Raw genomic sequence first — 16,828 nt, forward strand, 5'->3', positions numbered from 1 at the left:
AATCATAGGTGCAGATATGCATGATGCATCCGACATATCTACGTGGGAGGCTTTGGGCATTTTCAGAATGAGCTAATAGAAATCCATTTCGGTGAGCCAACGGCTCCTCCCACGCCGCGTCAACCTATTGCAAAACGTCTCATTAACCATACTCACCCCTCATGTGCAACTTGGAGATTGCAGAGCGTAGGCAAACAGGCTACGGCCGTGTGATACTAATATGGCTTATGGTCCGAGGCGGCCGCCTTGCTCAATCAGGAAATGAAGGTCAAGATTGCTTTTTGAAGCCCAGAAGAAAGCAGAAGGTTGTGGTTGATATGACTACCAAGTTACTACATGATTTTAATAGTGTCCCATGACGCCCCCAGGAACATATGGATGTAGCTATGCCATCTCTAATTCGTTTGTCGAGGTACGCAATCCTATTCACCGCCTGCGTGATGTCATTAGAGTATTCTGTTGTAAACATTGCGAAACCGACACAGGGACCTCCGAGTATACTGTTGGAAGTTTTGAATTGAGTATTTTCATACGAGAGGGTCCTGGTATTGGATAAAGCTATCTATGTCAACGAAGAAAGGAAAGGTATAGGTCTATTCTGGGGACATCCCTCGTTGAGAAAATCGAATGCCAAAGTTGCCCTCTTATTGGTTTTCAGTGCTTGACATAGTTCGAAGCGTTCGAGGGTCCATCGCCCACCGCTACAAACATTCCTCAACACTACATGTTGCCTTCACCAGACTTCGAATGTACAGGGAGGCATCCAAGCAATCCTCGTCTTTGTCCTCGGATCCTCACTATTTTATTCAAGATCTAGTATTAACATTCTGGCTAATTAGACTGCCTCGGCCTGGGCGTAATTAAGTATTTTTGCTAGAGAAGATGCTTGCGGAGGTAGACAAGGGTGGCTCCGACTCCCAGCCATCCGGCCTAGTTCTCTAAGCAGGGCGCTGGCCATATCTAGAGGCGGGAGTAGCTAGCTTTTGGAGCAATGACGTGTGGTACTAACCATCTTCGAACTCCCAGTGCTACGCAAGAAAGGTAACTGTGCCACTGCGGACATTGGCAACTCCGCAGGTGGAACTTTGGCGTCTACTGTATGCCGCATTATCCCGCACTCTATCTCTACTATATGTGCCGTCTTGTGAAAAAGTCAAGGGCTATAGAGGAGTGTAGAGAGCCAGCGCATCCGCGAAGGCATCCATGAGGTGGGTGCCCTATCTAAAAGTCGCCGAGACGGCCAAAAGTTATCCCGAGCAAAATGAAGGTTTGCCTGGCATGGCATGGCATGTCATTATTCAAAGTCCCACCAGGTTACAAAGCTAGAGATGCGAAGTAGGACCAATGCAGTAGGATTATGAGGGTCAGGGGTCCCCAGAGTGAGTGCTGGAGGCATTTAGTAAATTTAGATGACCCGTAAGGTCTGGATACAGTACTAGACGTAGCGCGAAGAATAGAAAAAGAGAGGTGACACCGCAAAGAACTAGGGATCACGGCAAAGCCATGACTCGTGATGCGCTACTATTGCGCATTACGCTTACGCGCGCTCCTGTGACATGGGTCAGCTTTCAAGGCTGTTTCAGGTAGTAGCTCTAGACAGGCATTTAGGCGCATCTTCGTAAGAAATACTAATGACTAAGAACTACATGTTAACAACACCACATGCGTATGACCAACTATCAAAGACCTTGATCCCTGAATCCTCATCGGAGTTTGACCCATATTGTGGATGGGCCAGGGCAGATAGATACGCTATACGGCGAAGGTGTATTAAATTTTTATTGAGCTGTGAAAGAAGTATGCGATGTTAGGCCGAGGCCGGCGCTCCTATCGAAACGAAAACATTCCTAACATAGCGAGTCGTTCAAGTACAAATAATTAGTCGAGGCCGTTCATACAAAAAATCATGCTCCAGCAATCCGTGGCAGTATATAACTCTCTGTTCAGATCTCACACATCCTACATACCTTTATACACTGAGCCTAAATTCTACGTCACTGGAAGGAAACAACAAAGTCGTCAGTGTACCTCAGAAAGGTTAGTCGCATTTAACACCCAATCACGAAGCTTGAATTAAAGCGAGGTAGCAAACTGGACAATCAAGCATTATGAGTCCATTCGGTTTCAAAGCGACAAGCCACCCGACTGCCCCGGCAAGACTCGGAAATCGAGTGGCGTCAGGACATATGGAGCACTTGATGGATCAGGCGGGACCGATTCAGGTCAAGACTGTCAGCGCTGACTGGATGGCTGATTTATCGGGGGTTCTCAACCTGAATCACCCCAAGGCAAAAGCAGCAGGTCTGAAAGAACGCCGCGAGCCAATTAAGATCTTTACTCACGTTATTCGACATCCATCCGAAGGCTTCTATCTGGTCGATACAGGCGTATCGCGTCGTTTTGTGGAAGAGCCTGCAGAGGTAGGAGTGGGTTGGATCTTGCGGAAATACGCCGGAATCGGTGAGATGAAGGTTCGACAAAGTACGAAGGAGATCATTGAAGCCGAAGGTGTCGATCTCAAAGGTGTCTTTATGACGCATCTCCATCTCGATCATGTCTCTGGGCTGCCCGACATTCCGAAGGATGTGCCTATCTACATCGGGCCACATGAGGCCGATTCGGAGTTGGTCATGAACGCTGCTGTCCAGGGCACAAACGATCGTCTCCTCGCCGGACGGCCGCCTCTACGGGAATTCAATATACCCAAGGATGCGGACAACAAGTTCGAGGGTGTTATTGATGTGTTCGGAGACAGCACGTTGTTCGCTATCCACAGCCCTGGTCACACAACAGGACACATTGCTCTTGTTGCTCGAACGCCATCAGGGCCAGTGCTTATGACAGGTGATGTGTGCCACACCCGCTGGGGCTGGGACAACGCTGTCGAACCTGGAAGCTTTTTAAAAGACCGAGATCCTAGCCGCCAGAGTCTCTTAGCACTAAAGGGATTGAGCAAGCGTCACCCGGATATGGAGATTAAGCTAGGCCATCAACTTTAAACTAAACATTTTAGAATGCATTGCTATTTACCTGCTTAGAGCTTTTTAAATACGTAATGTCTAAATAAATATACGCATTATCATATCCATTTACCTATTATAAATGTTTTATTTTATATTAAGTTTATTAAATTTAATAAACTTAGTTTTCATATTAAAATAGGGCGGGGCGATTAGTCTTAGTAGTTTTTTTTTAAAGCTAATTAAGTAAGGAAAAGTTATTAGAGGTCTAATCGGAGTAAAATATAAAAAAAAGGACCCTAAGTATTATTCGCAAGCGATTTAAATAGAATTAGCTATATAAACTATATAATATAATCCGAGTATTAGAGTAATATTAATTAGAGTCAGAATAGAGTAATAATTAGTTAGCACTTTATATTAATTAAAAACTTAGGGTTCGGGTTATATAGATATTTATTAAGGTTTATAAATAGAAAAGGGGTATTAATAAAATAATTTAAAAATAATAAATAAAAAAGCAACTTTTTATTACTTATTTAGTATATAAGAATAAGGAGTATTATAAAACCGTTATAAATAGCTTTATTAAGATTAATAAAGAGTATTAAGTAGGCTAAATAGGCTTAGGTTTAGGAAATTTTAAGAATTTCGCATACTTTTTACTTAAAAATACGGCATATTTTAAAAAAATAAGAAATTAATAAAAATATTATTATATTATAACTACTTAGTTATTACTTTTTAATAGATTTAAATAAGTTATTTTTTTTAGTTATAAAATATAATATTATTTTACTACCGTAGTTAATAAATATTACTTTATTACTGTAGTTACTAAATATTACTTTATTACCGTAGTTACTTAATATTACTTTACTACTATAGCCGCCTAATATTATAAAATAAAAAGTTCTTTTAAAAATTTAATATAAATAAAAATAAGTAAATAAGTTTACGGAATTTTTTCTAATTATTAAGTAATTACTAAAAGAATTAAATAAAACTTAAGGAATTCTTTTATTTAATAAGTAATAACTAAAAGAATTAACTAAATTCTTAGTAATTCTTTTAGTTATTATATAATAAATAAAAGAATTAATTAGAATTTTAATTATTTTTTTATTTATTAAGTTATAAACAAAAGAATTAAGTATTTATAAATTCTTTTATACGCGAGGTTATAAATAAAAAAATTAAGTACTTATAAATTCTTTTATTTATTAAGTCGTAAATAAAAGAATTAAGTACTTATAAATTCTTTTATTTACTATATAGTAAATAAAAGAATTTAGTACTTATAAATTCTTTTATACGCGAGGTTATAAATAAAAAAATTAATTAAAATTTTAATAATTCTTTTAGTTATTATATATTAGATAAAAGAATTAACTAAAATCTTAGTAATTCTTTCGGTTATTATATAATAAATAAAGGAATTAACTAAAATTTTAAAATTCTTTTATTCGCTATATTATAAATAAAAGAATTAACTAAAATCTTAAAATTCTTTCGTTTACTATATCGTAAATAAAAGAATTGACTAAAATTTTAAATTAACTAAAATCTTAAAATTCTTTCGTTTATTAAGTTGTAAATAAAAGAATTAAGTATTTATAAATTCTTTTATTTATTATATAGTAAACGAAAGAATCTAGTATTTATAAATTCTTTTATACGCGAGGTTATAAATAAAAGAATTAAGTATTTATAAATTTTTTTATTTACTAAGTCGTAGGGTTTTAATGTGGTGGCTGGGAGGGATTTTTTGGGGTGCCCAAAAGGGGGGGGTGCCCAAAAGTGGGTGCTTTGACTTAAGGGTTTGCCGCGGTGAGCGAGAGCAGTAAAGAGCGTTTTGCTATTGCGGCTAAATTGTATCTACCTCTCACTCCGAAGCGGAACCTTTGAGCCTCGTCTTCATAAGCCCGCCAATCAGTGTAACCTCATCTAGACGTTTGGACGTTATACATGCCTGATTGTGATGGAACACACATGGGATGAGGGAAAAGCATCGAGATGAGATTTGTCATGGACGATGGAATTTGGCTCCTTTAAAATGGTGCCCTTTCACCTGTGAATGATTACCTTGTTTGCTGTTCTATTTTTTGCTGCTCCCTAGAGACAAGTATTAAACAGTATGACGATTCCTCGTGAAATCCGCTGGGGAGTTCTAGCTACCGGTGCGATTTCTGTCACCTTGTACGTTCACAACTTCAATTTTCCATACATCATACTCATAACTTCAATAGCACAAAAGACCTACTCTTGGATCCTCAAAGTCGTGGGGTCGGCAGTTTCAAGCATACTGTTGTCGCAGCTGCTTCTTCAACGTCTAAAACGCGCTGCGAATCTTTTCTCAAGGATGTAGGAGCCCCCTCAAATGCAAAGGCTTATGGATCGTACGAGGAGCTTGCGCAGGACCCCAATGTCGAAATTGTATATGTTGCTACGCCTCATTCGCACCACTACAACAATGTTATGCTTTGCTTGCGAAACGGCAAACATGTTCTGTGCGAAAAAGCTTTCACGGTAAATGCTATGCAAGCACGCCTTTTGGTCGAGAAAGCAAAGGAGAAGGGGTTGCTTCTGATGGAAGCTTTTTGGACAAGGTACTTTCCATTGACTTCTTATGTCAGGGATGTCATCAGCTCTGGAAGGCTGGGAAACATCTATAGAGTCTTCTCAGACTCTAGTGCTAGGTTATCGCCCGAAACCTCATTCGGCGATGGCAAGCATAGAATGGTTAACGCCGATCTGGCTGGCGGTGCGCTTTTGGATCTCGGAGTCTACAGCCTAACCTGGCCATTCTTGGTTTTCTGGCAAAGCCAGAGTCAGAAGACGACACCAAAAGTTTTCTCCACGATGACAAAGGTAAATTTTCAAGTAATATAAATTTAGATTCCCGCTAATCAGCCACAGTACAAGAGCATTTCGGCAGATGAAACCACTACGATGATCCTCACGTTTCCCCGAGAGGCCTCGGCAGGTGGCGACGCCCATGCTATCGCCACCACTTCAATGCGTATTGGAAATGTTCCAAACGATTCACATTCTCCTCTACCCTGTGTACGCATCCAAGGAGAGCGAGGCGAGCTGCAGCTTTTCTCCGAGCCACAATGCCCTAAATCCACGAGACTCGTCCTCTGCAGTGGAGATATTGAAGAAAAGAGATGGAAGCAACCAGGACCCGGTAAAGGGAGTGGATGGTACAATGGGTTTTTGGACTTTAGGAACCCGGAAGGAGAGGGCCAGGGCATGTTTTGGGAGGCGGACGATGCAGCTCTAGCAATCATTGAGGGTAGAACCGAGGGGTCACACATGGATTTGAGCGAGACAATAGCCGTCATGGACGTGATGGACGAGGTTCGCCGTCAAAATGGTTTAGTATATCCTGGGAAGGTTGAGGCGACCGATTAATCTCGTTATTAGAGATTGGAATCTAGTTCCCTAGACTAAGTATAGAAGGCTGCCTCGTTATTGTATCCTTAATGGACTTGATCTACAAGTAGCTCGATATATACTCTAAATGTATAAACTTAGTATAATGTTATCGTAGTTTACAGTCTATATATTATATAAATTATAATTTAAAACCTGATTTATTAATTTAAGTTACGGGAATACTTTATTATACATAATATAGTTATATAATGTAAAGAATAAATACTATAATGAATTTAATTAAGAGTATTATATAGATTAGGAATGTCGCTATTAATTAATATATATTAAAAACTTTATAAGAGGGAGAAGTAAAAATATTAAGAAGAATAACCTATTAATAAAGTAGGAGTACTTATAAATATTATATTTAATACTATTAAAAGATTATAAAAACTACCCTAGTAATAGGTAAAAGTAAAAATATAAAAGAATAGATTAAGAATAATTATAATATAGAAACTATAACGTAAAGTTAATAAAGACTTAAGAAAAAGGGTAAAAAAGGGATTTATTATAAATAGTTAGTTAACTTATAATATAACTAAGATTAAAAGTATTATGATTTTATACATATAAATACTTAATAAAATAACCGAATTATAAATTATTTATTATAATAATAACTTTAAAAGTTTAAGCTTTATATAATATAATATGTTATCGTTACGTTAGACTTAAGTTATAGGATTGGCTCTTATTATATTTATATATCCTGATTTATAAAAAAAAAAAAAGCTAGTACGCAACTTTTAGTTTGCATTTAGTAAACTACAAAGTAACTATTAATAAACCTACTACACTTTACTTTTCAGGATACCCCTGAGATTCTCTATATAGCGTCGAAGTTCCAGTCGAACGAGGACAGGTCGAACGACTCGATTGAGGGCTGGAGATTGAACAGCTCCCATACGAGACCATCGCGCCAAGCTACTTCCCCACTCGGACCACCACTTTGCGCGTTCGATTGTCGATTGTCTTGGTGATCTACCCGCGAGATCGGTTGCTCAGTAGGGAAACAAGGCACTCGTTGTTCCTCGACGATTTGGTCATCGTCTAATTGTAAGCCGGGCATAGTCTGAGCCGTCGATGGCCGCTGCGAAGATTGCAACGGATCCGATCCGTGCGTGGGCCATCGGAGACCGCTCTGCATCCGCGGCCAGGAGGACTTGATGTCGTCCAGGTGTGTGCAGAGGTCGATGAAGTGCGTGAAGAGCCGGAAGAGGTTCATGCTTAGGGTGCACTGTTCCTTGATCTGGGATAGGATCATTGTGGCCTTGGCAAGTAGTTCAAGGTCTTGGAGATTGGATGTTGCCACGACGTTACAGAAGAGGGCGAAGAAGGGGGTGAGAGGGTATGAGAGCACCGTCCTGACGAAATTAGTCAGTGGCATGGAGATGTGAGGGTTCGTTTTGCTTCGAGATGAGAGAGTAAGAGGCATACCAGGAAAAAAAGTCTGTGGTAGCATTGGGTCGCAGGTGGCTGTTCACCTGGAATCGTTGCATAGCCAAGAGAGCTTCTCTCGCGTACTCGAGGCATTTATCGCGTTTATTCTGGTCATGAAGCGAGGTTTTGTCGAGTCGGAGGACGGTTGTGAGTACGGCGTAGTATGTAAAGTCTGTGGTATCCCATTCTAGGGCAAGATCGGGCGTCTTGGTCCATTCATCTCTCAGCTACAACTCCCACATCAGCCTCAGGTATGCGAAACATACATGGATTTACGAATAGTGTGGCTCGACTCACTTCCATGATGCTTTGGTGGATATTTTGTAAGTCTGCCTCGAGAGATGCGACCGTCTGCGACACGCGGTTTGCGTCCATCCTCATCTGTGGCATAAGGAGCGGAAGGCAGGCATCCTGAACACGAGCAAGCCTAACCGAAATCCTAGCTTTGAGACTCAGAGGATTATTCGGGTCCGTGGGAACCAAGTCTATCGCGTTCCACCCCAGATGGGGTAAGGAGGAAGGGCGCACGACGAGCATGCTCAGGGTCTTGTCCAGGTAATAGCACCAATAGAGGCAATGCCGAATATCAGCCTTAGCTTCCACACTAAGGCTTGCTTGCGTGGCTCTGTGAAAGCCGAGAGAAACTAGGACGCGAGATGCTAGTGCCGTTAGGTGCCACGCTTGTGATGTCCTACCTAGAAGCAGCACCAGCGTTGCCCATTCGAAAGTTAGTACGTCTTTTTGAGGAGTTTCTGAATTCGTAACTTTGTATCGAGTGATTAGTTCTTACCCCAGAAAGAAGGGCCTGGAGTGTCCCAAGGCTAGGATGGCTGACAAGATCAATTTCTTTAAGAAGCTTTTCGCACATCGCGGCGTAGCTTCTGTGGGATGCCTGAAGCGTGTCGCATAGGAAGCCGGGCTCGCAGAAACGCAACCAGCTACTACTGTACGTTGTTGCCTTGTACAACACGCATATTTTATTTTGAACGGAAGTTTGGCCGCTGACGATGCCGCTGGAAAGTGTCCTGCACATCCTCTCCAAGGTTTTCGTGGATATGTGGTCGGGCCAATGATGCGGAGACTTTGAGCGGCCGGATTGACCTAAGTGGTAGCCAGAAATTAGTTTCGTTCATCCACATAAAGATGTATGTCACCGGAAGGACGTGAAGGCTAACCCAGGAACAGGATGTAGAACACCTCTGAAGGGATCTCATCAGGCGTGACGAGGGACCCATCGACCACGGAGGCAGCCCCCGCCACGTCTGGCTGCTGTGCTGAAGCGACGAAATTTGCCACAAGGGAGATGGCAGATTGGAGCACCCAAGCGCGGTCGGCTGTAATGTTGGCTCGGGAGTCGAGCTCTTGTTGAATGATATTGTCGGTATGATCAGAGGTGTCATAAGTCACCGGCAAAAGTTTCTCAGGTGGTTGTGGCGTAGCAGGGAATGAGTCGGCCTGTAGCTCCAGGCCGTTGTCCCAAGGGCCTTGAGTACTCGTCTGAGAAGCGATTGTCGAACCGCGTGTCCCGAGTACCGTCGGAGGCTCGGAACCGGAGGCATTCAGTTTTGCAAAGCAATAACGATGTCAGGTATTTGAGCAGATCCCGGAGCTGATGAGGAGGAACTCACAGTGGCCTTCTACGACGGCGGATCGTCTTGGGTCGCGTCCTAGCGCAGCAAGTTCCTGTTGAAATGCATTGCTGGCATTGGTTTTGTCGATCGCATTTGATCTGTCCTGTCAGCATCGAGAATCGAAATAGGGCTTGTTTAGAGGTGTGGCACACTCACTTTTCTTGCGTAGCACTGATCACACTCAAAGATTGTCAGTACAACACGTCATTGCTTCAAAAGCTATCTGATTGGGCATCCAGAAATGGCCAGCGTACCGCTTGTAGAGCCGGGCCGGATGGCTGGGACTTGGAGCCATCCGTGTCTGCCTTCGGAGACATGTTTCCTGGCAGTGATACCGAAATGTGCTTAGGCCGAGGCGGTCTGATCAGTCGGGATGTAAATACTGATCTTGCGTTCAATGTTGAGGCTCCGAAAACAGAGACAGGGATTGTTTGGATGCCTACATGTACAGTCGATTTGTAAGATAGTGGAGGCAAGATGTGATGTTGAGGAAGGATTGTAGCGGTGGGTAGTGGATCCTCGGACGCTTCGGCCCTATCGGCTTTCCAAAAAGACCCACCGCGGGCTCCCGAATTAGGCACTACATGATCGGCGTTTCCGCCACGGGATTTACAGTGTACATCTATTGGCCGCTTCGGAACTTGACTGACTTGACTCTATCCACTTAGACATTCAGCGATGGACAACATCTATACTTGATGAGGGTCTCGGATTTTGATGACTGCGGTCTGTGTCAAGCACAGAAAACGAATAAGAGAGCAAATTCTGCATTCAACATTCCCATTCTACCTTACCTATACTATCCTCTCTTCATTCGCCATTCCATGCATGCACACTTTCGTGCGAAAACATTCAAATCTAAACCCCCAGACAGCACCCTCAGAGGTCCCTATGGCGGCCTTGACAATTTCTACAATGGATCCCTTAGATGATATCTCGCGGGCGGTGACACCCTCAACGGAGAAGATGCCGGCAACGACCGTAGCCCATGGCTGGCGACTTAAGGACAAGATCCACGAGCTACAGCAACGAGACCAAGCAGCCGGACTCAAGAAGCGCGAGCTAGGCGTTACGTGGACCGATTTGACCGTACGAGTCCCAGATGCCGAGGTTGCTTGTCACGAAAATTGCCTTTCGCAATTCCACCTCGCCTCGCGCATACGTCGAATGCGCCATCAGGCGCCGATGCAGACCATACTCCACCATAGCCACGGTTGCGTTCTTCCTGGCGAGATGCTTTTGGTGCTCGGTCGTCCTGGGTCAGGATGCTCGACTTTGCTCAAAATCCTTTCGAACCGCCGGAAGGGCTTCTCTGAGATTGATGGCAACGTGTTCTTCGGCAGCATGACGCACAAGGAAGCCGAGGCGTATCGAGGACAAATTATAATGAATGATGAGGAAGAGATTTTCTTCCCATCTCTCACCGTCGGACAGACTCTGGATTTTGCCACCAAATTGAAGGTCCCCTCCCATCACAGCGCCGCATCAGATCAGGAGTATTCCGACGAGACCAAGCATTTCCTTCTCGACTCCCTCGGTATTGCTCACACGGCCAATACCAAGGTGGGAAATGAGTATATTCGTGGTGTATCGGGTGGTGAGAGAAAGCGTGTCTCGGTCTTGGAGTGTTTGGCATCTCGTGCCTCCGTCTTTTGCTGGGACAACAGTACTCGTGGACTAGATGCTAGCAACGCGCTGGAGTGGGCCAAGGCAATGCGAGCAATGACGGATGTCCATGGTCTGTCGACGATCGCGACTTTGTATCAGGCCAGCAACGACATCTTTAACCTGTTTGACCAGGTTCTCATTCTAGATCAGGGAACTCAGATCTTCTACGGCCCTAGAGAGGAAGCTCGGGGTTTCATGGAAGACCAAGGTTTCATCTGTCACGATGGTGCCAACGTGGCAGACTTCCTTACAGGCGTCACGGTACCAACTGAGCGGCAAATTCAGCCCGGCTACGAGAAACAATTCCCTCGGAATGCAGATGAGATCTACAATCGATACCGTCATTCTCCTACATACGCCGGCATTACAGACAAATATCAGTATCCAGACAGCCAGCTTGCCCAATCCCGCACAAGAGACTTCAAAACTTCCGTTGAGCACGAACAGCACTCCATCCAGAGCGTACATAACGTGGCGTTCGCTTCTCAGGTTTGGATATGCGTTGTACGCCAGTATCAGATCCTCGTTGGCGATCTTGCCACGTTCCTGATGAAACAGGGTGCGTCGCTGATCCAGGCCCTAGTGGCAGGATCGCTATACTACAACGCACCAAGCGACAGCACCGGGCTTTTTCTTAAGGGCGGAATACTCTTCTGGTCTTTGCTCTACTACTGCCTTACGGCCATGTCAGAGGTGGTTGACTCCTTTAGCGGCCGACCCGTCATCCTCAAGCACAGGACCTTTGCCTATTTCCATCCAGCGGCAACCTGCATGGCTCAGATATCTGCCGACGTGCCAGTTGTACTCTTCCAGATCACTGTTTGGTCATTGATTGTCTATTTCATGGTTCATCTGACGCCATCAGTTGGTGCCTTCTTCACCTACTGGCTGATTCTAGTCATGAACAACCTGTGCTCAATTGCCATGTTTAGAGCCATTGGCGCCGCATCTGGAACTTTTGATGGAGCTTCCAAAATTTCCGGATACGTCATCTCCGCAATGGCCATGTACACAGGTTATCAAATCACCAAGACCCAGATGCGCCCGTGGCTCGGCTGGCTATACTGGATCAATCCCCTATCGTACGGGTTCGAGGCTTTGATGGGGAACGAGTTGCATCTCAAGGTCATTGATTGTGCCCAGGTCAACCTGATACCTCACGGAGCGTCTTATACAGACACTGTGCACCAAGCCTGTGCCGGCGTTGGCGGAGCCGAGCCAGGAGCCACTGCCGTCAACGGCGACGATTACCTCGCATCGCTCAGCTACCGACACTCCAACGTATGGCGTAACTTTGGAATTCTATGTGCCTGGTGGATATTCTACGTCGCCATAACAGTCGTTGCGACCATGTGCTGGAGCGAATCGTCTTCGTCCGGGGCCTCGTTACTCATCCCGCGGGAGAAGTTGAAGCAGCATCAACAGAAGCGTTTGGACGACAACGAAGCTCAAGTGTCCGATGGACCGGACGACAACTCAGGCTCGGGCACGGAAACGCTCGGGATGTCCACAGATCAGATAGCCCAAAGCTCCGCAGTCTTCACCTGGAAGAACCTCAGCTACACGGTTCGGACATCTTCAGGTCCAATGACACTGCTCCACAACGTGCACGGCTGGGTCCAGCCAGGGACACTCACGGCCCTGATGGGCTCCTCGGGGGCGGGCAAGACGACATTGCTCGACGTTCTGGCCCAGCGGAAGACCGAGGGCAGGATCAATGGCTCAGTCTTGGTAAACGGTCGACCCTTACCCGTCTCCTTTCAGAGGTCCACTGGCTATGTTGAGCAGCTGGACGTGCACGAGCCCTTTGCAACGGTTCGAGAGGCTCTCGAATTCTCGGCTCTGCTTCGCCAGCCCCGGGATACGCCGAAGCAGGAGAAGTTAAAGTACGTGGACATTATCATCGACATGCTGGAGCTCCACGATCTCGCGGATACCTTGATCGGCCAGCCCGGCACTGGAAACTCCCTCAATGTCGAGCAGCGAAAGAGACTTACAATCGCGGTTGAGCTCGTCGCTAAGCCAAAGTTCCTGATCTTCCTTGACGAGCCCACGTCCGGTTTGGACGGCCAGTCGGCTTATAATACAGTACGATTCCTGCGGAAGCTCGCCGACGTAGGACAAGGTGTTTTGGTTACGGTGCATCAGCCGTCTGCGCAGCTATTCTCCCAATTCGACCGCCTTCTTCTCCTAGCAAGGGGCGGTAGAACCGTCTACTTTGGAGATATTGGACACAATGGACAGGTCATACAGAAATATTTTGGGCGTCACGGCGCGCACTTCCCGCCCGGCGTCAATCCTGCAGACTACATGATTGACGTAGTGTCGGGGCGCCTCTCTGACACGGACTGGCATGAAATTTGGCTCAAGTCCCCAGAGCACGCCCAAACGCTCACGACACTGAACACTATGCTCGAGCCCACGTTCTCCGACCAAATTGACCACGACGCCGAGCATGAGTACGCCATGCCGCTGTGCGAACAGACCCATGTTGTCCTCCGGCGGATGAGCATCGCGTTATTTCGGAATACCGGATATGTCAACAACAAGGTCATGCTGCACATTGGCCTAGGTATTTTCAACGGTTTTACGTACTGGATGATTGGCAATGCTGTTGGTGACCTCCAGCTCCGGCTATTTACGGTTTTTGTCTGGATGTTCGTGGCGCCCGGCGTCATCAATCAGTTACAGCCACTTTTCATCGAGCGGCGCAACCTATACGACGTGCGCGAGAAAAAAGCACGAATCTACTCCTGGAAGGCTCTTGTCATGGCCCTGATCGTGTCTGAGCTGCCATACCTGGTCATTTGTGGAGTTTTATATTTCGTATGCTGGTACTACACCGTTGGCTTTTCGTCTGATACTCAGACGGCCGGTGCTGCATTCTTCATCGTCCTTGTCTATGAGCTCCTGTATACCGGAATAGGCCAGTTCATTGCCGCATGGGCGCCCAACGCCGTGTTTGCTTCGCTGCTTAACCCACTGCTCGTCGGTGCGTTGGTTTCGTTTTGCGGCATCCTTGTCCCCTACCAGCAGATTACCGCATTTTATCGGTACTGGCTGTACTACCTTAACCCAACGACGTACTTGGTCGGGAGCATGTTGACATTTGTTGTCTCGGATGCCGAGGTGGAATGCGAGGAGCGCGAATTTGCCCTGTTTAACCCGCCGGTAAACTCGACTTGCCTAGATTATCTCAACGACTACTTAACCGAGTCTGGTGCGAACTTGATTAACCCAGAAGCGTCGTCTGGATGTAGAGTCTGTCCCTATACTAAGGGGGGCGATTACCTCCGCACTTTAAACTATAAGGACTCCTCTTACGGATGGAAGTACGCTGGAATTGTCGTCCTCTTTATATTAAGCTCATATAGTTTAGTCTTCCTCTTAATGAAGTTAAGAACAAAGAGCTCGAAACAGGCTAAGTAGACTTAGAATAGGGGTTAAGACAAGCCTTAGTACTATAGCCGAATTTTTAGTATCATAGCCGAAGGTGTTATGGGGCTATCGTAAAAAGTAAAATACTATTAATTAAATACAAAAGGGTTAGGCTTAATAAAATTTATAAATCTCAAATATTAAGTAGGCTAAATGGCTTAGGTTTAAGAAGTTTTAAAAATTTCGTATACTTAGTTTTTGAAAATGAAATATATTTTAAAAAAGTTATAAATTAATTAAAGTATTATTATTAAGTAGGCTAAATGGGCTTAAGTTTAGGAAAATTTAAGAATTTCGTATACTTTTTATTAAAAAATAAGATATATTTTAAAAAAGCTAAAAATTAATTAAAATGATATTATATTATTAAGTAGGCTAAATGGGCATAGGTTTAGGAAATTTTAAGAATTTTACATACTTTTTACTTAAAAATACGGTATATTCTAAAAAAATAAGAAATTAATAAAAATATTATTATATTATAACTACCTAGTTATTACTTTTTAATATATTAAAATAAGTTATTTTTTTTAGTTATAAAATATAATATTATTTTATTATCGTAGTTATTAAATATTACTTTATTACCGTAGCTACTTAATATTATTTTATTATTATAGCTATTTATATAATATTATTTTATTACTATAACTACTTAATATTATAAAATAAAAAGTTCTTTTAAAAATTTAATATAAATAGAAATAAGTAAATAAGTTTACGGGATTTTCTTTAATTATTAAGTAATTACTAAAAGAATTAAATAAAGCTTAAGGAATTCTTTTATTTAATAAGTAATAACTAAAAGATCTTTTATTTAATAAGTAATAATTAAAAGAATTAACTAAATTCTTAGTTATTCTTTTAGTTACTATATAATAAATAAAAGAATTAATTAAAATTTTAAAATTCTTTTATTTACTAGGTTATAAATAAAAGAATTAAGTATTTATAAATTCTTTTATACGCGAGGTTATAAATAAAAAAATCGAGTATTTATAAATTCTTTTGTTTATTAAGTTGTAAAAGAAAGAATTTAGTACTTATAAATTCGTTTATACGCGAGGTCGTAAATAAAAGAATTAACTAAAATCTTAAATTAACTAAAATTTTAAAATTCTTTCGTTTACTAAGTTATAAATAAAAGAATTGAGTACTTATAAATTCTTTTATATACTATATAGTAAATAAAAGAATTAACTAAAATCTTAATAATTCTTTTAGTTATTATATAATAAACAAAAGAATTAACTAAAATCTTAAATTATTTAAAATCCTAAAATTCTTTTAGTCGCTATATATTAAATAAAAGAATTAACTAAAATCTTAGTAATTCTTTCGTTCGCTATATCGTAAATAAAAGAATTAACTAAACTCTTAAATTAATTAAAATTTTAAATTAACTAAAATCTTAAAATTCTTTTATATACTATATAGTAAATAAAAGAATTAACCAAAATCTTAAATTAATTAAAATCCTAAAATTCTTTCGTTTACTAAGTTATAAATAAAAGAATCGAGTACTTATAAATTCTTTTGTTTACTAAGTCGTAAATAAAAAAATCTAGTATTTATAAATTCTTTTATATACTATATAATAAATAAAAAAATTAATTAAAATCTTAGTAATTCTTTTAGTTACTATATAATAAATAAAAGAATTAACTAAAATCTTAAATTAACTAAAATCTTAAAATTCTTTTAATTACTATATATTAAATAAAAAAATTAACTAAAGTCTTAGTAATTCTTTTGTTCGCTATATTATAAATAAAAAAATTAATTAAAATCTTAAATTAACTAAAATCTTACATTAATTAAAATTTTAAAATTCTTTTATACGCTATATAATAAATAAAAAGATTAACTAAAATCTTAAATTAATTAAAATCCTAAAATTCTTTTATTTATTAGGTTATAAATAAAAAAGTTAAGTATTTATAAATTCTTTTATTTGTTAAGACATAAATAAAAAAATCGAGTACTTATAAATTCTTTTATTTACTAAGTTATAAATAAAAAAATCGAGTATTTATAAATTTCTTTATATACTAAGTTATAAATAAAAAAATTTAGTATTTATAAATTTTTTTATATAATAGTTTTTTTTCCGGCTTTATCAATTAAGTACCGAAGGGTTAGGCTTAAAAGGAAATTTTAGAATTTATAAATCTCAAATGCCTACTGCCTCAGCCAGCTTTTTACTCACTATTAGCGAGTCAAAGAACAATTTGAGATTTACAA

The 16,828-nt window shown here is 41.4% G+C and overlaps 4 protein-coding genes across 4 annotated transcripts; 3 read left to right on the forward strand and 1 right to left on the reverse strand.

Moving 5' to 3' along the window:
- Positions 1–2,108: 2,108 nt before the first annotated feature.
- CCOS01_15141 (uncharacterized protein) lies at positions 2,109–2,999 on the forward strand (the record flags this gene model as incomplete). Its single annotated transcript, XM_060463283.1, has 1 exon — positions 2,109–2,999. The coding sequence occupies one exon, from the start codon at positions 2,109–2,111 to the stop codon at positions 2,997–2,999; it is 891 nt and encodes a 296-aa protein (XP_060306468.1).
- A 2,098-nt stretch (positions 3,000–5,097) lies between these two features.
- CCOS01_15142 (oxidoreductase family protein) lies at positions 5,098–6,377 on the forward strand (the record flags this gene model as incomplete). Its single annotated transcript, XM_060463284.1, has 4 exons — positions 5,098–5,159; positions 5,210–5,539; positions 5,597–5,831; positions 5,880–6,377. 4 exons carry the CDS (start codon positions 5,098–5,100, stop codon positions 6,375–6,377), a joined length of 1,125 nt encoding a protein of 374 aa, XP_060306469.1.
- Positions 6,378–7,233: 856 nt separating this feature from the next.
- On the reverse strand, positions 7,234–9,795 carry CCOS01_15143 (fungal specific transcription factor domain-containing protein; the record flags this gene model as incomplete). The annotated part of the gene is made up of 8 exons (XM_060463285.1): positions 7,234–7,771; positions 7,845–8,074; positions 8,145–8,393; positions 8,638–8,948; positions 9,023–9,331; positions 9,476–9,530; positions 9,635–9,649; positions 9,733–9,795. 8 exons carry the CDS (start codon positions 9,793–9,795, stop codon positions 7,234–7,236), a joined length of 1,770 nt encoding a protein of 589 aa, XP_060306470.1.
- A 598-nt stretch (positions 9,796–10,393) lies between these two features.
- On the forward strand, positions 10,394–14,571 carry CCOS01_15144 (menadione-induced gene-12; the record flags this gene model as incomplete). Its single annotated transcript, XM_060463286.1, has 2 exons — positions 10,394–14,478; positions 14,526–14,571. 2 exons carry the CDS (start codon positions 10,394–10,396, stop codon positions 14,569–14,571), a joined length of 4,131 nt encoding a protein of 1,376 aa, XP_060306471.1.
- Between the last annotated feature and the right edge of the window lie 2,257 nt (positions 14,572–16,828).

The sequence above is a fragment of the Colletotrichum costaricense genome, assembly GCF_030867565.1.
Source record: "Colletotrichum costaricense strain IMI 309622 chromosome Unknown Scaffold_22.1, whole genome shotgun sequence".
Classification (NCBI taxonomy): Eukaryota; Fungi; Ascomycota; class Sordariomycetes; order Glomerellales; family Glomerellaceae; genus Colletotrichum; species Colletotrichum costaricense.